Genomic DNA, 21,316 nt, shown 5'->3' with positions numbered 1-21,316 from the left:
AATTTTTGGAGGCACCTTGTTGCCTTGTTTTCTCTTAATTTTTGTGTTTTTATGTTGAATGGCATAGATCAGTTGGAATAGAAAGCTTTGCCACTATAGTAGACGTTTCTTTAGCAAGTAGGTTTCTCCCTGTGATGTGCCCTTGGTTTTGGGTATGAGTCAGTAAGATATCTACTCCACCTATTCAAAGCCCTGACTAGGTTTAGTCCCTATTACTGCCTTGTGAGGAAAGAACAATAACCAATGATAACAACATCCAAAGAACTAATCAGATATCAACACTTAATTTAAAACTTGTTCAAAAGTTTTATCTTTCAGCAACCCAGGAAGAGGAAGAAATACTAGTGATGTAGAATAGACTGAGAACCAAGAGAAGAAAAAGGGGAATAAAATGAAGTAATATATAATAAAAGCAAAAAAAGGGAAGAAAATATTTTTTTGATGGTGTTATTTTTATGTGTGGACAGGAGAGGGGAACGGAGAGGAGGTTTGAGAGGTTATGTGAGGTGGGCAGAGGTATAGAAGAGAAGGAAGTATAAGTGAGAGACTTTATGGGTGTTGGAACTCATGTCTTTGCCTGGAGAAACTCAGTGCTTGAAGATTCAAGAAGCAACCTTTGGTAAGGGAGAACTCAGTAGGCCTGTGTAAATTACTTTAAAAATTAAACATTAATCCACACTCATATGAAGGAAATACACACTTAAGCCCACTGCCACATTTTGAGAGTAAGGGAGTCTGAGGATGCAAACAGATTACCACATCTGTTTCATATGCTGACTCTAGGCAGGTGTTGAAGGGACAGCTAATGCTCAACCCAGTTTCAGTCCTGCTGTCATTAGTCCACTTGACCTGTTTTTCTCAGGATCCTTGGTGTTCATTTACTTTCCTTCCTATAGTGAGTTTCATCCTAGGGTTTTCTGGCAGCCATAAACTGTCCTTATACCATGTCTGGAACTGCTGCCTCCCTTCCTCAGCTGCTCAGACCTCTGCAAATTCATTATCTTCCAGGGATTAGGGAGAAGGGTTTTCCCTTTTAGTTTTGACTGTTTCTCTTCCCATCCCCCACTTCCATTGATCCTAATTGTCACAGGCCTCTGAATTTATCTTTATTTCATATATCACCCTATACCCAGGGCCAGAGAGGCAGGAATCAAGGAACTCCTGCTACAGTGTGGGCAATGGTATTTGGGGTGAGTGCTCACCTGTGGTTGCCTCTTCCCTTCCTTTAAAACTTTTTAGTGTTTTACAGGGCAGCTAGGTCTCTACCTGGGCTGGGCTCTGCACTCATGGAGTAGGAATCGGTTTTCCGTTATTATCATGTACTCTGGGCAGTGTCCTGGTGAGTTCTACCAGGGTTTAGGGACTGTAGCATCTGGAGTGAATGCCTAGTTTTGGCCACCTCCCAATCCCCAGTTTCTTTCCTTGGAAGTTTTATGCTTTGTAAAGGGTGGCTAATTCTCTGGACTTGTAACCAGTGCCAGTGATTTGGTGGTCTCTTTTGTATTATCACAGAATCCCAGAAAGGAAACTGCTTGGCTCTGCCATGCTGTGAACAGTAGTATCTCTGGACCTATGTGGGGCGAGGGCCTGAGCTTAATATATGACTTTGCTTCTTATTCTAGCTGTCCTGTTTTTTGTATTTTAACTGTTTACTGTCCCATTTAGGGTGTATTCTGGTGGTTGGTAACTTTGTCATCTCACATAGCCACACTGTGACAGACAACTATGGTGCATACTATGGAGCTCTCTGTATGTGTATGCTGCTTTCTCTACACCACCATGATGGATTTCCTTTTTTACATTTCTTTCACTCAGTGTCTTAATGTTAGTGCCTTTGTATATGAAGTCTTGTGGTACATAAAAAATAAGAAGACATCTGCTCTGATCTCTTAGTGATTTAGTAGTGTTCTTTTAAAATAGTATATGTAGAAGTTTCTCAGAAATAATCTTGCCCACCCTTGTTTGGAATATGAAGAAATTCAGACTCCAAAAGCCCTTATACAAGGATAATTTAATATATACACTGGTGTCTTTCGTTTTGGTTTTAAGTTAAATTGGCTGAGTTATGATTATACAATTCTGGGTTTCCATTTTTTAGCATATATGTTTTAGGGGGCTGTCAAATTAGTTACCCTGCTCTAATTTTCTGTGATCCTGTTAGTGTTGTAAGTAGAGGTTTTTAGCTGAAAAGGGAGGAAGGATCTTGTAAAATTAAGGGAAAATTGAGACATGTGAACTGCTTTTTAAATAGATACATAGATTTTTTTTTCCCCCACTATAAAAAGATAAAACTTTTTTTAAGCTGTTAAAACAATACATATCCTGTTTTAGTCCCATTGTTAGGCATACAGCAATGGCTCCATCTCATTTATCTCCTCCAAATGATACAAAATTGTTGGAAGATGAATTTATAATTGATAAGTCAGATAGAAGTTTTGCCTCTCAATCTTGGATTACAATACCAAGAAAGAGTAGACCTTTGAAACAACATACAGTATCCTCTGTTGAGAGCACTGCAGTCCTTCAATGTGAGAAGCCAAGAGAACATCAGAGTGTATTACCTGTGACTCTGACAAGTGACAAACATTTACATAAAGCTCACCCAGAAGAGAAATCTGAGCCTCTTAATGAAAAGAAACCAAGTACAAGTTGTACTTTGACGGATGAATTGGAAAGTAATTGTAGATCTATAAAAATGTATTCTGAGAAAGCTGAAAAACCATCTGGAAACAAAAGGACTACAAAGAAAAAACAGAAAAGAAAATTGAAGACCAGTGTAGTTGAAGAACAGCCTGATACAGGACAGACTAAAGATGAAAATATGTCACATATTGCCCAAGACAAGTTACCAAGAAATTCAGACAGAATTACTGAAGGTTGTGAAGAGATGAGAAACGGTCACAATGCCAAAAAAGAGATGCCTCCTGTGGGTAAGTGTTTATGTTAAATAAAGGTATAAACGTTACCATTTTATGTTTTTAATATCCTTCTTAACTTTGGAAAGTAAGCAGAGCAAAACTAAATCTACAAAGAGCTTCAGAAACCTTATAGATTCTTCATTTTGCATATGATTCAGTTCAACTCAAATGGTATTTGCTTAGATTCTTAGTTGACAGCATACCTAGAGGGAAATGTGAAAGGGAAGGACTAGTAAACAAGTTAGTAGATCAAAATATGACTAAGACACCATCATAAATTCTTTAAAGTTATTAACATAATTTAAAGAAAAAAATTCAGGATATTTATATACACAGGATTAAAGTAGAAGCTTAGAGAACAGTTACCTAAACAATATAGGTATTTGTATCTTGGGTGACTATATAATTTATCATCCCAATAAAGACTCTTGAGAATGACAGCATCAAGCTGGCACAGTCTGAGATTGTCCCAGGCTAACCTGGGACCCTTATATCATCATTCTATAGTTGATTATGATTTTCTGTGAAGAAAGGTCAATGTATGTTCTTTGTATTTTTCAGTTAATAAAAAATATTATTCTTATAGAAAGCTTTTCTGAATAGGTAATTGCACAGAAAACACTTATTGAAAGTATTAGGTACTTTATATATGTGTATAATATAAATTAACCTTTTTGACAGTCTTGTATCAGAGGAGATAACACTCAAAGGAGATTAAAAGAAAAAAAGAAGGTCCAAGATACTCTACCTGTGTAGAGTTCATAAAACTGTTAGCTAGGTAGAAAATGCTCTTGACTGCAATTGTATGTCTACATAAGGATTCTAGGTGATTATATTGTATTAGTTGAGAGGAGAGAAAGAATTGAGAGTATTTAAACTTTTTTAAAAAATAGAAAACGGGCTGGGGATTTAGCTCAGTGGTTCTGTCACCTGGCTCACAAGCGTGAGGTCCTGAGTTCAATCCCCGGTACCAAAAAAAATAGACTTTATATTGTCTGAAGTAGTAGTTGACAGACTTCAGTTTTGCCTGTATGCCTTTCTTTATTTTGCTTAAAATAGAGGGGGAAAGCCACCTTTTCTGGGTTTTTTTTTTTTGGTACCAGGGATTGAACTTGGGTCCTTGCGCTTGCGCAGCAGGCGGTGAAACCACTGAGGTAAATCCCTGGCCCGCCACCTTTTCTGTTTTGAGGAACTCTTTTTGTAAATGTCTCCCTTGTCCCATATTCTGTGTACTGGATTATTTCCTTGTTTGCTTCCTTTAGTTTTTAATTAGATCTTGGGCATTTTAAGAAAACACAACATAAAGAATCTTGACTAATTTGAGGGTGTAGTTACAAGAAATTTTTTTTTCTCCCTGCCCTTAAGCAGAATATGAATTTATAAAATTTGAAAGTACAGAATTTTGATCAATCCATAATCTCTTAGGAAAAGATACTTCATGAAGGATGTGTACTTGAAGGTTTCTCTCTTGTAAATATTAAACATTTATTGAGTACCTTCTGTATTTTGTACATGAATTTTCATGCTCTTTAGATTGGTTAGTGAATATAATGTTCTGATTGATTACTGTACTGTACCAGCTTGTGCTATTTTAGTTTTGAAACAAAATACCCCACACATAGTGGATTAAAGCAGCATATGGTTTTTAACTTTCAGTTGTGTAGTTCAGAAGTTTCATAGAGCTAAAACCAAAGTGTCAGCAGAGCCATATTCCTTTCTGATAGCTCGACAAGAAAACTGTTCCTTGCCTTTTCCAGTGTCTTGAAGCCCCCTATATTCCTTGACTTGTGTCCTCTTCTATCATCAAAACTAGCACTTCTAGGCTTCTTGTGTTCTGAATTTCTCCTGCCTCTTCCATCATTTTTTATCTCTCTGACCACAGCCTTAAGGAGACATGGGTTGGTCCAATCTGGATAATCCAAAACAATTTCATTTGAAGGTATTATGGCTTATGTTTAGATGTTCCCCCAAGCCTCATGCTAGAGTGTAAAAGGGGCAGAAAGAAGCTGTCAAAGTCTCTTGTTGGTTTTGCTGTCTTCTACTTCCATGAACTGTTCCCCCTATGCCATGTGCCACCCTGCCGTGGAGCCAGCCACTATGGACTGAAACCTCTACAAACTGTGAGCTAAATAAACTCTTTCCCCCCCTTTAATTTTGGGTATCAGGTATTTTGACTTAGCAATGAGAAAAGTAAGACAGAAGGTTTATAATTTAGTCACAGTTTTAATCTCTTCCAAAAATTACATTGAAAAAAGATCGTTAATTATTTCAAAATGAAAAATAGTAATTACTTATTTGGACATTGGTAAATAATAAGAGGAATATATTTTCTTTCCAAATATATTTTTTGTTTTTTTAGGCGTATGTGAGTTATCAAAGAACTTGAAAAGTTTGGATTTAATTGACAGAAAATTAGAAGTCTTTTGAAAACATGTGACTTTAAAAAAAGAGATGAAAAGAAGACTACAGGATGAAATTTTAGATTTCCTATAGTTGAGAGTTTTGTTCTTTTTAAAATCTTCTCATTTTTTTGACAACTCGTTATTGAGATTTTAAATTTTCTTAAATTTAGATTTTTGTTTTTCTTTATTATAGAAAATATGAAAACAAAATGTAGCACCAAAAAAGATAAGAAAGAATCCAGAAAGAAGCATTTTTCCAGTGAGTCTAAGAGGAAGAAACTTGTACCTGAAGAAATGACTTTGACTATCACGAGAAGTCACAGAGTTTCTAGGCGTCCATCTGATTGGTGGATGATAAATGCAGAGGAAAGTAAGTATTATTTAAATTATATCCATTGAGTGGCCCCCCAAAATCATTTTAGAGCAAGTTTATGTTTGGTTACATTGCTGTTAATACGGAAAAATCTCATGAGGATAGAATTAAATTAGTCATCAAGAAAAATACTAAATTAATTATAAGGAAGTTTCTAGGTGCACATATAGTGTTCTGGGTGTAGATACTGTAGTGGAAAAAGAAACTCAAAAATGAAGGGTCCTTGCTCTCTTGGAATTTACATTCTAATGGGAGAAGACAATATAGTTAAATAATTCATGTGTTGATAGATAATAAGGAAAATAAAATAATGGAGAGAAATGGGAAGGAAATGATGGGTGGGGATGGATAGAAGGATAGAGTGGGACATTATTTTTATAACAAGTAGTATGATAGCCTGTTATGATCTTTCAAAGCCCATATATGAATACATTAAGGAGAGAGCCATACAAACAGCTAAGAGTGGAACATTCCTTACCAAGACAACAGTGTTTGTAATTGTCCTAATGGAGAAGGCCAGTGTGTCTTGAGCAGAATGAATCAGAAGATAAATTCTGACAGGCAGATCATAATGAAGAGTTGATAACTGCAATGAACAAAAGACTATTGGGGTGGGCAAAAATGGAAGCAATGACTAGTTTTAGGAGGTTAGTGAAGGTAATAGATAGTAGTAATTGGATTCAGGATTATTTTTTGAAGAGTGTAAAAGGAGGGAGTACTAATGGGTTGGAAGAAGAGAGAGACCGTACCCTGAGATCACTCAGGTTTGTTTGTTTTTATTTTTTGAAATAGGATCTTGTTATATAGTTTAGGCTGGCCTTGGTCAGTACGTAACCCAGGTGGCCTTGAACTCAAGCAATTTCTGCCTCAGCCTCCCAAGTGCTGGGATTTTAGGCATATGATTATATATTTGCTTGCCAGGATGTTTGCTTGTTTTTGAGAGAAAAAGATTTGGGAAAGATTGAAAAATTTCAGGCTTTTATATATTAGATATTAAAGTGGGTATACTGAGGTCTTCAAATCAATAAGAGACTAGTACATATATGGCACTAGATATGTGAGGGCTTGTAGCTATGAATTATTGAGTCATAGGAACAATTGTTGAATTATCGGGATCCTTGATTAATAGCATTTATTACTTATTGTTCTGCAGGCCTCCTTGGATTTTGGAGTCAAATCTGAGTTCAAATTATGATTTCTCTCAATGAGTAACTTTTTTCTTTAGTTATTCACTGCATAACCTGCAGTCCTTCCCCTTTGAGTTTTTATAAGGATTACATGCCATTGATATACATAGTAGATGAACATGTTAACTAGCACTACTGTTACTGCTTTGGGAAGCTCACTTTTCTTCTCCAGGTTGCCCGAAACACAGTACTGTGGTAGATAATGTAAACATACGAGTAATAAAAATCTTACAGAGGTTGGGTAAACATATAGAACTCTGAAACTTAGCAAAAAAAGTCTTCTGTAACATTTCTGAAATTAGGTGTTGGATTTCTGACCAAGTTAAGAGTCACAAAAGTAGGGAAATGCTTATAGTTTATATAGTCCAAACTCTTTCAGCTGATGGAAAAGAAACTGAAGTCTCAAGTCCAGAAAAATCTCATCACTTTTCCTTAAAGTGCATATAATGCATATGTGGCACTGCTGCCCTTTTGTATATATGAATATATATTTATTAAGTGCTTCTAAGGGAGGAATGGTATAATTCAGGATCAGGGCTAGTGTAATAGTAATGAATCTCTGTAGCAGAAAATCTTTAGGAGTCATTTGGTTTCAGGGTTGTTTGAATTCAGGCTCTTGTATGACCCTGGAAGTAAGTACTTTATTAAAAATTTCACCAGACTCTACTTTTTTGTTTTGGAACGGTTATGCTCCTGTTGTTTGGCATTATGAACATGATAAGTAAAACACCAGTCAGTTCCTTGGTCTCAAGAAATTGTCATTCTGATGAAGGAGAGGGATATAAATAATCAGTGAGATATGTGATGAACATTATCAGAGAATTGAAAGAGAGCTAGTCTTACACTTGGGGATTAGAGACTTCTTGAAGGACGAATTAGGAGTTAGATCACTGGGTGGTAGGAAGAGGAAGGATGGCATGGCTCAAGGAGAAGTAACATGTGCAAGCTTGGTCTTTATTTTTTTTCATAGTGTGCCTCAATTACCTGGAGCGCTTGTTGGAACAGATTACTGGGCCTTCTCTGCCAGGTTCTGTTTCTGTAGGTCTGAAATAGGCCCGAGAATTTGTATTTCAAACAAATTCTCAGGCCTTGCTGAGCTTAATACTAGTCTAAGGAGTGTCTTTTGAGAACCAGTGCTTCAGAAAAACTGCAAATAATTCATTACTGCTGGCTTTTTGGTTTCTCTAGAAGAGGATGTGAGAGTAGTTGTTAATGAAATAAGCAAACTCCTGACAGGCAAAAAATTATGAAAGCCTAGTTGAGAAATAGGACTTAAAGCACTTAGGAATTGATCTGTGAGTAGGAGCATGAGTCTTGGATGATTCAGATTTCTGATTTAGGCATCTGGATAGTTTTACTTTTCATTAAGATTGGAAGTAAAGCAAGAGAGACAGATTTAGGAAAGAGTGATAGGTGGATATCAATTGATATTGGCATATAAATATTAATTAAAGCTATCAGTAGGTGGGTCCTCCAAAGACAGTACATGGGGTGAAAAGTTGAAGCTGGAACCTTGAGGAATACCAGGATCTTAAGGAGAATCAGAAGAGTAATGGGTAAAGTCAGAGAGAGGGTTGTTTGAAAAGGTTATGGATTTAAAGGGTCTGGGGCATGTCTCTCTAAATTGAGTTTAAAAAATTTTTAACAAATTTAAAGTGAAAACATTTAGCCTATGAGATTGGTCTGTTTAATATGTATTTGTAAGTGGTGGTACTTCAGTTCATGAATGCTTTTGCTTGCAAACAGTTTTGTTCACCAGCAGAAGCGTCTAGCAAAATTTTGTTTTTGTTTGCAAACTCTGCATCAGGTGACAAACATGACTATGGCCACCTTTCCCACATGAACACAAACATGCCCATTAAAATCGTAGAACAAATTAAGTTCATGAACCGAGGTATCACTGTAAATATAAATGATTTTATTCAATGACCTAGATCATCTGGACAAATTTAGTAACTTTAAATTATCATTGAATCCTCTAGGTCCTGTTCATAGCAATTCAGTAAGAAATGATATATTGGTGTATCACAACAGTAGACAAAAACCTTCTAAGAAAATTGTGAAAAAAACTATTCTATCAAAAAGACAGAAGACATCTACTCAACGCAGCTCAAGAGTACAAAAGTTTTTAAATGTTAAAGGTTCTGGAAGTATTATTGGCCATGATGAAGTTTCCACTTGTCCTCAGAATGAGCCATTGGAAAGTGACAAGATAGACCTGACTAAGAAAAAAAATCTTGATTGTTCCAGGTAATGTTCATTATGTGTTCAATATAGTTGTTTTTGTTGTTTAGCATTTAAGATCTAGTCTGTTATTTAATCATTTACCAAGAATATTAGCATGAAAGACTCTGCACTGTGACAGACCTGTTACTAAATGCAGGCTCTGCCATTAGCTGAGTGGCACCTAGGCAAAGTACTACTTTGAACTTCTTACCTCATATTAGAATGGAGGATAATATGTAGCAGATAGGATTGTGAGTATTAAATAAGCATTGTTATCTGAGTTGCTTCCTTTTTAAAAAAAAAAATTGTGGTATAAAATGCATAGCATAAAATTTATTGTTGTAGTCATTTTTTTAAGTATCATGTTCAAATTTCTTTTTAAAATGAGATTAATGAGATTCATTCCTAATTAGTAATTAGGGACTGATCTCAATAATTTTCCTCTTAATAATTAACATTTTTTTTTTACTATATACCATAATTTTAAGGGATTCTCATCAATCCTAACAACCCTGTTGAGCTAATATTGCTTTTTAGGCATTTTTGCTTTTTCCTATAGCATGCATTCAAAAAATATTTAATAGCACCGTATGCTAGAAACAGGTGCTAATAATAAACTGAAATAAATGATTAGAATGCCCTGAAATATATTTGTATGCTCTCATGGTGCCTAAAACATTCCATATACTTCCTGGAATTTTAGGTTTTTCTGACCATTTTTCATACCTACAAAAGAAGTGTTGGATTTGGTTTGTTAATTGTATTTTATCGAGGCTTTTAGTCTATAGCGTGCTTTCCTTACAATGTATTTGTCTAGTTTTGGTGTAAGAGTAATACTGGCTTTGTAAAATGAGTTGGGAAATATTTTCTCCTTTATTTTAGAAGAATTTATATTAATTCTTGAGTGCTTGATAGAAGGCAATGGTGGAGCCATTTGGGGAGCTTTTCTTTGTGAGGAGATTTTCTTTGTGAGGAGATTTTTGATTACCAGATCATAGATCATTTGAGGTTATTTCTTTAAAGTCACTTTTTTGTACGTTTTTAGCATTTGTTCACTTCATCTGTGTTATCTTTGTTGGTATACAGTTGTTCATAGCATTCTCTTATAGTCACTTTTATTTCTTTTGACTCTGGTGGTGTAGGACTCAAGAGGAGACTGAAACCTCCAAAAGTAAACTTTCAAAAGGAATAGTATATTTTGTTTGCATATATTTGGGGCAAACTGATCATCTGGGCACTACCAGAGAAATGAACTGGTTTTTCTGAGGGCCTTACTGTCCCCTCAAATAGGCTGACTAGGAATGTTAAAGAAAACAGTTTTACCAGTAATCTTGAATGGAATGGACTATAAGCTGCCTATAGGTCATATCTCACATTGCCCTTCCCTTATTACTCCTTTAGTTAGAGCAAATTTCCATTATCTCCCTCATCAAAATTTTTCAAATTAGTAATCTTGGTAGGTCCTAGAATCTGTTTTCCTTCCTGAGCCAGTTTTAAGTTTTAGGTTGTTTGTTCTAGCCGATGTTATATTGTTTATATACCCACTGTGTATTGTTTCTCAAAATATTTTTGAAGAATTCTAAAGACTTTTAAATTTTTCATATTCGTAGAACAAAAGGACACTCCAAAGATCAAGAAGGTATGTCCACAGAGAATGTTCATCTAAAGGCTCAGACCAGTGAAGATACATGCAAGACACCAGGAGAGTCTAATTTGGATTCTGGAGAGTCTAAAACTTCAGTTTTAGAAGAAAGGTATGCATGAATTCAAAGGATAATAGAATTTACTCAGGATAGTAAATTTTCCATTGTTATGTAATAAATTACCCCAAAACACAATTTTAATTTTGTTATTGGCTTCCAAACATTTGTTTCATAGTCATTGTGGGTCAGAAACTTGGAAGAGGTTTAGCTAGCACTTCTGGCGTAAAGATTCTTAGCAGGTAGCAGTTAGGTCTTTGTTGTTTATATTCATTTGAAGTTTTGAGTGGAACGGACAAGTCCACTTTGTGAGATTTCTCACTCGTGTGGCTGTTGGTTGGAGACTTTAGTTGCTTCCCACAGCCAACAGACCTTAGTTTCTTGCTGTGTGGTCCTTTCCATTGGACTGCTCAATATGGCAGATGGCTTCCCACAAAGCAAGTAATCTAAGAAGAAAGGTTAACTGTGATGGAAATTACAGTATGTTTTAATAACTTAATCTCTGAAGTTCTACACTCACTTCTTCTGTATTCTGTTCATTAGAAATAAGTCATCAGAAATCCATACTACATCTTAGGTGAGGGGAATTAGGTTCTATGTCTTGAAAGGATGGATATCAAAGAATTTGTAGCTGTATTGTGAAAACATCCACTGACTCATTGCACAAGTCGGGATAGCCTATGTGTATTATCTAAAATTATAAAAACCTTTTAAAATGAATAAATGAATGGATGAATGGCAAATTCTCATACTTAAGTGATTAAGTCTTAAACCTTAAGTGATTAAATCAGCTTCTGTACTATTTGAGGCTTGTGGGCAAGCCTATCCTAGATTCATAGTAGGAGCAGAGGATCTAGAACTGGGATAAATTGAATCATCTCTATCAATTCATGGATGGTATTTTAAATTCATTTGGTGTATGCTGTAGCTTTTTATAAGATTAAGTATGCTGAGTTTTCATTTTTTCCTATAATTTGATTTTTATTGTCATTAGAATTGACTACATAAGTTATTCATGAATTTATTTAAAATCTTATAAATTCATTATTTATCATGTTTCACTATGAGTTATAATATTAAATTGTAGTCTTTATTCCTGGTACCAAAAAAAAAAAGCTTGTAAGTTGTAGTCTTTGTTTATGCAGCAAGTAAGTATCTTCTTGGTGACCTTGTAGCATCACTGTTGGTTTTATAAGAAAGAAAACTATAACAAGTTAGGGGAAAAAATGATCACTAAACTTAGATACATTAAGCATAGATATTATAAAAACATAACCTTTTTTTCTTAAGTGGACCTTCTAGGCTCAACAATTATTTAATGTCCAGAAAGAATAATTCTGCTGTGAATAATGAGGTTCAAGAAAGTGTAGGTAAGTTACTGTTTATCTTCTACTGTCTTGATTTTTATAGCATTATGGGTATATAGTAAGATGTGCTTTTTTTTTTTAAGCTTTCACTGCTGGCAAATAATGTTACTTCTTAGTTTACTAAACAGATCTGTAAATGAAAGAGAAAGAAAATGAAAGACAATTTTCTTTTAAGTAAGGCATAAAGAAATATTGGTGCTCAAGGTATCTCCTCCAGGATTTAAAAATGTTATGTTAATGAAGGGGTAAATGAAGCAAGATTAACAATCTGTTTATGGTTACTGAAGCTGAGTGATACATGTATTGAGTTCATTATATTCTTTTCTCTTTACTTTAAATAGTTTACTTTTCGTTTTTAAAGGGCCTCTATAGAGAGTTCCATAATGTTTTTCATGCCCGTAAAGAATGTATGCTTAGATATAATCTGTAGTATTGCTTTTTTCTTTCCTCAGTTCACTAATTCTTTTTCCTTTTTTACTTACTTTCCCCTGATTTTAGACTTTAGTATTTTTCTAATATCCATATATATTAATATTATTAATTGCTTTATCAATAATATGGTAGAGAAGAAGCAGTGAATTTTTCAGAGTAAAATTTTTGGCTTCATTTTATAGGTTTTACTATGTAGTGTGATTGGACTATTAAGTTATAATGATTTTTTTTTTTTGACCCAAGAGTTACTTAAAGAGAGTACATAGTAAAGATTCTAGTGTCCACCATCAGGGACCAGGGATTGAATCCAACTCTACTATTTACTAGCTATCTTATCTTGAGGAAGAAATTTCAATGTTTTTAACTTCAGATTCTTTATCTGTAAAATGGGGGTATTAATTCCAATCCCATAGGTTGATATATCTGGTATATATTAAATTCCCAGTGTTGATTTTTATTCTAAGAAGTTGTGTTTTGTTTTGCTCTTTTATTAATATTTTCCAGTTTCATTTTATTGTTCTGGAGAACCTTGCCTGTATTATTTGTTGTTTGAATATATTAAGTTTTTTTTGTGTGTGTATGTGTGTGTGTGCACGTGTGCTCTAGTATAAGCTTATTTTTTATCATTTTTCTATAGGTATTTTTAAAGAAGAGAATATTTTGTATTGCTCATTATTTTCTTGATCATATATGTAAATGTATTTTTTGGTTGTACTTTGAATATTCATGCAATTCTTAAATATTTGTGGAATATTTTCAAATATTATTGTGTAGTCTTTAGAGGTTAGGGCTATTAGAATGGATAAGAGTGGCAAAACATTGTGCCTTTCCTAGAAGATGGCAGATAGTGTAAAGAGAGAGCATAGTTTTTGATATGTTGACTATTGAGCGTGGGAAGACAAAACAGGGGTTTGGGAGAAGAAATTATAAGTTATATATGTTTTGGTTGATGGGCAAGAGGGCCTCAGTGGAGAGTTGGATCGTTTGAGTGAAGATATGAACTAGCTGAGAAAGCAAACAATGTAGCTGTTTAAGTAAATAGTGTCCCAGAGGAAAAATGAAGGGAGAAGGCTCTGATGTGGTAATAGTCTGTCCCGGTCAGGGAACACCAAGCTGCCCAACTCCTTGAGCAGAGCAAGAGAAGAGGAGAGTACCAGGAGGTAATGTCACAGAGGTTCAGAATCACTCACACGTCATAAGTCTTGAGAAATTTTGGCTTTGCTAAGAGACATGGGAAGCCATTGGAGGGTTTTAAGCAGAGAAAAGAAACAATCTAACTTGTATTAACAGAATCACGGCAGCTACTGTTACACTTGATCTTAGCCAAAAGGCCGAGAAGCGATACGGCAGCTACTATTAGGAGTGGATTAATTGGGTTGAGAGAGCATGGGAAGTTGGGAAGCAGGGAGATTATTTGGTGAGACTTTGGAATAATTGTAGTGAGAACTAGGCTTGGACCAGGTTGTTAACAATTGAAGATGGAGAAAACAGGTGAGTTTTAGGAATTTTTAAAGACAGAGTCAGCAGAATTTCCTGATGGATGGGTTGTGGAGTGTAGGGGACAGGGGTGCCAGGGATAGCTTGGGAAATGGCATTGTCATACTTGATTTGGAGACTATTAGAGAAGGAGCACACTTGGGGGAAAAAAGACAGATATGTGGATTTGGACACTCTAACCGTAATATTATTCTGATTGTGTCCTTTTGACTTTTTTAAAGGACATAACAAACAAAACTACATTTGGAAGGCCTTGATTTAATTCCCAGTATCACAAAACAATAAATACCACTTTTCTCTTATGTACTTTTGTGGAATGATACTCTGGTACTATTTCAGCAGTATAATCTGTTCCTTATCAAACCTCCCTTCACCAACCTTAGCATCTGGTGAAGACTCCCACTTGAGTCATCAACCACTAATGATGGTAGTCAATTATTTTCTCTTTTCTTAATTTCTTCTCCATTAATTAGACGGCAGTCTACTGTAAGAGTATCCCACCCTTCCCTATTTTATTCATTTCTTATTCATTTATGTGTATCTGAATGGTTGATGGGGTTCATATTTTACTCCATGGGATTATAATCTATCATGCATTCTGATACTCAAAACTATTCATAGAGCTACTGGCCATTTGGGGTTCTTTTCAGCCAGACTATGTGTGCTTTTGTCATGGTTCTGTCATTCTGTGAATACCATCTTGTTTTTTGGTGGGGGGGGGCAATAGAATATTTCAAATCACTTTTCCTGCCTCACCTCTGGAATAAATTATTTCTCTTAAGAAATCTGGTTCTTTTTAGTGGAAGATGGCATTTAAAATCCCAGATCTGGATATTCAGTGCTCCTTGTTACCAGAATACTCCTAGTCTACAGAGATAGAATATAGACGCATACACCCCATATGTAACATGGGCCTCTAGATCTATTTCTGTATTTAAATTTAGAACCATAAATTCACATTAATATCTGCAGTTCCAGTCCAACACAGACTTCTTTTCCATTTTTGTAATGCTCTTCTAAAGAATAAGAAAACTGGCTTTCATCCTCAGTTTACTTATTTATTTGGTTCCTTCTGAGCCCTACCAGCTGCCTCCAAGGCCCACTGCTATGAGAAAGTTTTCAACGAAGATGAGACCTGTAGTTGTTCTAATGGAGACTGCATGGGAAATTTGATTATGGGGAAGAAGGTGTAACTGCTGTATTGAGATGGACTTCATACACACAATTAACTTGTTTATAGTATACAAGTCTGTGGTATGCAGTCATCATAGAACATTTTTTATCACCAACCAGAAGAAACCTCATACCCTTTAGCATCCACTTTTTTTTGGTACTGGGGATCGAACTTGGGACCTTGTGCTTGCAAGGCAGGTGGCGGAACCACTGAGCTAAATCCCCGGCCCTAGCAGCCACTTTTTATTCCCTCCTTCCCAGGCCTAGACAACCAGTCTCTACTTTCACTCTTTACGTATTTACCTATTTTTGACAGGGGAATTTGATTTTATGATTTCCAGAGTTTCATCCAAACCAGCAACTTTATATTTAAGTCAGTCATTCTTAACAGTATTTTCCTTTCACAGTCTCCTTTGAGAATATGATGAAAATTCAGGCCAGCTTTTTAGGAAAATGAATCTATTACATGCAGCATAGCTGCTTCCTAGACATGAAGGGTTCTAGTTACATATTGTTACATAACTAACCTGTCCAAAACTTACTGGTTCAATATGACTGTATTGATTTGTCTTGTATGGTTTTGTACATTGACTTGATTTGGCTAGGTGCTTATTGGGGTGCTTTCATAATTTTATAGTTAGACAAAAGCTGCAGGACTAACTAGAGTCATCTGAAAGTTCAACTGGGCTGAACATCCAAGTTGACTTCTTCCCTTCTGTATATGGTACCTGCTGGAATGGTGAGGGCTGGTCCAGCATCTCTTTTCCTCCACAGGGCCCTTCCATGGGGTCATCTTGGATCATCACAGCATGTCACTCTTGGGTTGTCAGTCTTCATATGTTGCTGTTGTCCTCCTCCAAAGTGAGAGCCTTATTGGAACACACATGTCTTACTAGGATTTAGCCTTGGAAGGACCAGAAAGTCATTTTTGTTACATTCTATTACTCAAACAAATCACTGAGGCCAGTAAAGATTCAAGAAGGAAATGTGGTCTACTTTCACTATTTTTCCTTAGTTTTTATTCCTTTGCATTGAAAAAATGAACAATAAAACATATTTTCAGGTTCAAATATTATTTAAAATACTTTCACTGAGGTTGGGCAAGTAATAACCTTAAGTCAGCATGGAATTAATAGCTACTGTTCATGATACTATCTTTTGTATTTTGCAGACGACTCAAGAGTAAAAGGATCCAAAGTGGCACCAAGGAATGAAGTGCATCACAAATTAGGTAAATAATTAACTAATTCATAATTATATTTTTCTTGTAATATTTTTATTGAGACAAATGCTATTAAATCTGTAAAATTTAACTTAATTTTTTTTCAGTAGAGGAAGTAATATTATTTGGATTAATTGATAGATAAATTAAAATTACATACTTAATATGTATGTAATTTCATACATAATTTGTATTTCACAGTAAATCGTCACAAACTACCAAGTCAGTTTGTTGTCCACTTACAGTCCTCTTGCTGTAGCCCATGGTAGATCTCACCTAAGCATAGATGTTAGGGTAGAGAATTCTTTCAAATAAAATAGAACTGCTAGGTGTGTGTATGTCTTCTACCTTCATGCAGGTCACTCCTAAGCAGATCTCTAGATGTCTAGAACGGCAAGTAAGGAGTGAAAACCTTAAAAAGATCCGTGGATGTGAGGTTTAAAAATCCATGTTTCACTAAAAGACACTTTCTAATCAATTTTCTGGGAGCCTTTCACCTTTGTATGATTGTGGAGTGGCTTTCTATGTAATCTAGAAAGCTATTTGTATATAATATGATACAAACAGAAGTGATACTATTACCATTGACATAGTCTGTTGATTAGAATGAGTTGATGGTCCTACGTGCATTCTAGTGAGGGGCTTTTTTTTTTTTTTTTTTTTTTTGGTACTAGGGATTGAACTCGGGACCTTGTGCTTGCCAGGCAAGCACCAGAACTACTGAGCTAAATCCCCGGCCCTTGTGAGGGGCTTATATAAGAGTGTAACTCATTCATTGCCCATGACTTAGGGTGTGTCTACCACATACTGCTAATATGATTACAACTTTGTAAGTGCTTAAAGGTTTTTGTAATAATACTTTGGAATCTATAGAGTACTTAACAAAACTTGGTATGGGGGGAGGAAAGTAGGAACATAAGAGGGATAAGGAAGGAGTTCTAAATGGAGAGGATCAAATGGCTTAATAAGAGGTTTTTTTGGTTTTTTGCTTTTTGGTTTTTTTGGTGGTGTTGGTGATTGGACCTAGGGCATTGCACATGCTCTTATCAGTGGGCTACGTCCTCATTCTCAGGGCTATCGCTTTGATGTAATCATGGAGAAATGAGAGTTTAGTTTTTTATTTTTATTTTTAAAATTTTTTTTATTTATTAAAAATTTTTTGGTACCAGGAATCAAACTCAGGACTTTGCGCTTGTGAGGCAGGTGCAGCACCACTGAGCTAAATCTCTGTTCTGAAAGTTTGGTTTTTGAGTGACTGGAATAGAAAGGTAACTAATAGTATAATGAGAAAAAGAACAAATCGTTGAAATGACCAAGAAGAGACTGGAGAAAAATTGGTTATTCAACCAATAAAAGTGAAGAGAAAGAAAACTCATTGAAAGGGACACATGTTGTTATACTCAGTAAATGTGAGTGGACCGAATTCCTCTAATAAGTTAGAGACTTTGGATTTAGTTAAGTAATACAAATCAGTCTATATTTATTAAAAAACACTTAAGATTATTATTAAAGAATTAGGTGGGCTAATGTAAACCCAAAGAAAGTGCAGTTTTAATGTTAACCAAAATAGAATTTAAGGTTAAAACTGATAAACATGGTAATGATGGTCATAAAATGATGAAGTGAGCAATTTATGAAGAAGATGGGAATATTGTACTCTTGTTCACCAAACAACCTAGCAATTAACATTCATAAGGGAAAGAATGAATAGAAAAAGCAAGAGGATTTTTATTAAACACTACCATTAGGATGGAGATTTCTTTTTTGGTACCAGAGATCGAACTCAGGACCTTGCGCTTGCAAGGCAGGCAGTGGCACCACTAAGCTAAATCCCCAGCCCTTTAGGATGGAGATTTTAATAAACCACTTTCAGAGTCAGATAGCAATAGCAAAAAACATATAAGGGCATAGGAATTTCATAATAAAGCTAACAAACTAATATATGGAACTTAGCATTGTTCAGGTAAGAGGAGAGTACTTTTACCATCATCACTCCTACATATTATCAGATTTCATGTATTTGCCAATCTAGAGACCTATGTTTTCCTTTTTTAAAAAAAATTATTAGCATAAAAATTTTCTAGTCTGTTGTCTAGAAGCATTCATGTTCTAAAAAGTAATTCATGTTCTAAAACTCCAGTATTATAAACTTTCTCTCTACACACACACAAATACACACACACACACACACACACACAGACATACGCACATATACATTTTCATCTGTCATCTTTTTACAGTATTACCTTCCAACACACCAAATGTTCGCAGGACCAAGAGAATACGTTCAAAACCTTTGGAATACTGGCGAGGAGAGCGAGTAGATTATCAAGAAACACCATCAGGTAAGATCTAATTTATACTATAATGCCTGTTAATTAAAAAATAATAAGGGTTGCTACAACTTACTTATGCTCACCATATGCCAGGTGCTGTCATTCATATTTACATATACTACTTCATTTAGTCACCCCCCCCCAAATGTGATGAGGTTCAAATCCAGATTTGTCTGACTACTATATAGATACTGATCTTCCTCCCTCCCTCTTTGGTAGCTATTTGACTGTGGCTTTATATTGTCATTTTAATATTACCTGACAAGGTTTCTAATTGGATAAAGATTAAGTTAGAACATGAGAAAATTATTCTTATTTATTATTCTTATGAACAGTTTTCTCATATTTTCCTACAAAATGATAGAGGGTGGGCAAGGAAGGAAGTACAGTATTCTCTTAAACTCATTGCCTGCCTTTGATGGATATAGCTAAACCAAAGGACACTCACATGTGTCCTTATACTACTGATACTTCATTATGCATTTGCCTTTTTAAAAAACCCTCCACTGATGACTGGAGACTTCAAGCAATTTCAGAGATCATTCAATCATATTTCTATCAATAGTTGCAGATTTAAGGTGAAAGAGATACAAGTGAAATTGGTATTTTTTTTTACTTGAATTACTAGCTGTAGAATGTAGTAACAGTAATATTTTCTTTGATACTTTGAAAGGAAATGTACATTAATTAAAGAGTTTTGTTTTAAGCTTTTTACTTTCCCAGATATATTTTATCTTTTTTGTTGTTATATTTCAGGAGGACTTGTGATTGGTGGAATACTATCCCCAGAAACAGTAATATCTAAAAGGAAGGCAAAAGGAAATGTGGGAAAAGTCAACAAAATAGATAATAGGAAAAGGATCTGTCTCGATAACATTGAAAGAAGTATGAACTTATTCCTGAAAGTAACTTTTAGATTTTATTTTAAATAACACAGTACTTTGAAAAGAAGCCCTTTGTTGAGTTTGAAATTTATCTCTAAAATCTTCAGACATAATACTATAGGTAAAATTTACTTTTTTTTGGTACTGGGGATCGAACTCTGGTCCTTGCGCTTGCGCAGCAGGCGGCGAAACCACTGAGCTAAATCCCTGGCCCTTAAAATTTACTTTTTAATGTGCATTTGTTTTCAAAGTTTGAAAGTAAGCTAATTTTATTCTTTAAAAAAAATAATTGATAGTGTTGTATAAAGCATTTTCTTTTAGTAAATTACCCAAGGTAAGATAAAAGAAACTTCCTTGCCCAAAATGTGTTTACAATATTTTAATGAATTCATCCTACAGTGCATTGCATAATTCCAGCTGTCTTAGGGAACACGAAGGACATTATTTACCCTTTTGATGATGCAAGAGTTTATGAGTTGACATGTTATAATGGCCTTATAGAAAATAGGAAGTTTAAGTTGTTTGCTTCTATGTTAAATCATTGTGTTTGTTTTTAGTTCTGATTTGTTTATTGTTTGTATAAACAAGAAGAGACTGTTATGTCCCTGGAAGTTTTCTTCTACAACTTGTCTGTAGCTCTGTTTTGTACTGGACTTTTTTATGATTGAGAAGAATTTTAAGTAGTTTGTATTTCATTGGTATTTCTTTTGCAGAAAGTAGATTAGTGCTAAATCTGGATATACCCCTAGGAGATCCTTTCCAGCCAACTCAAGTAAAGGACCCAGAAACAAGAGAGATTATTCTCATGGGTAAGATCAGGAATGATCCTGAAAATACTTAATTTAACAACAAGTAAGAGAACAAACTGTTGGCTTGATGATTGACTTGCATCCTTTCCCTTTCTCCAGCTTTTTCACCACTAACATCCCATTCCAGTATGTGAAGATGACTCTCAGGCAGTATTGATAGATAACTTGCAGGGACATACGCTGTTAGGCATTTGTCCTTTGGACTACAAATGCTGGTGTTACCATTAGGAGTATTTTTTGTTTGTTTTGGTACCAGGAATTGAACTCAGGACCTTGTGCTTATGAGGCAGGTGGCAGCACCACTGACTGAGCTAAATCTCTGGCCCCACCATTAGGCGTGTTGTCTCCCCTAAAGAAAGGGTCCAGGCTTTCTTGAGTCAGGAGGACACATGAAGGCAGGTTAGCTGGCAGAACTCAGGATGTACTCTTACTGTGGGCCAGGCAGGGATTGGAGGCAGAGCATAAACAATTTTCTTTGCCTATAGGTTCCAGTAATGGTACTTGGGATGTGAAATCTTTGTGAGGATGACTGTGGAAGACATCAATCAGCTGTACAGATGCCCACCCATCTTAACTTTATGGGTGGTTCAGGGTCCCAGAAGCCTCCCCCTGGCTTACATAGGCGTTAAACTTTAGTTTCTAGAAGGCCATAGGAGGCCAAAAGATGGGTTATGGGGGGTATCCTCAGGAATTAACCAAGTGGGCAGTATTTACATACAGGAAATATATAAATATCTTAACATCTCTGAGGACTCTGCCAGTCAGTACTGCGGATTATTTATCTGCATGA

General features: G+C 35.4%; 1 protein-coding gene and 1 pseudogene across 3 annotated transcripts in view; one reads left to right on the top strand and one right to left on the bottom strand.

The window, feature by feature from the left end:
* Nucleotides 1-21,316, top strand: part of Cenpc (centromere protein C) — a 68,125-nt gene that overhangs the window by 29,690 nt on the left and 17,119 nt on the right. For 2 of the 3 annotated variants that reach the window (XM_087187721.1, XM_087187720.1), the window contains exons 8-16: nucleotides 2,332-2,930; nucleotides 5,514-5,690; nucleotides 8,863-9,130; nucleotides 10,717-10,860; nucleotides 12,097-12,176; nucleotides 16,447-16,506; nucleotides 18,738-18,842; nucleotides 19,590-19,718; nucleotides 20,431-20,526. In XM_087187721.1, the coding sequence (XP_087043847.1) occupies nucleotides 2,332-2,930; nucleotides 5,514-5,690; nucleotides 8,863-9,130; nucleotides 10,717-10,860; nucleotides 12,097-12,176; nucleotides 16,447-16,506; nucleotides 18,738-18,842; nucleotides 19,590-19,718; nucleotides 20,431-20,526 (1,658 nt within the window). The remainder of the gene's footprint in view (nucleotides 1-2,331; nucleotides 2,931-5,513; nucleotides 5,691-8,862; nucleotides 9,131-10,716; nucleotides 10,861-12,096; nucleotides 12,177-16,446; nucleotides 16,507-18,737; nucleotides 18,843-19,589; nucleotides 19,719-20,430; nucleotides 20,527-21,316) is intronic. The other variant, XM_087187722.1, reaches the window with a different exon arrangement.
* Nucleotides 13,776-13,948, bottom strand: LOC147825183 (U2 spliceosomal RNA; annotated as a pseudogene).

The sequence above is a fragment of the Heterocephalus glaber genome, unplaced genomic scaffold (genome assembly GCF_053883595.1).
Source record: "Heterocephalus glaber isolate CG9 unplaced genomic scaffold, H.glaber_assembly_v1.0 deba00001509, whole genome shotgun sequence".
Classification (NCBI taxonomy): Eukaryota; Metazoa; Chordata; class Mammalia; order Rodentia; family Bathyergidae; genus Heterocephalus; species Heterocephalus glaber.
This window is presented reverse-complemented; position numbering and strand designations above follow the sequence as displayed.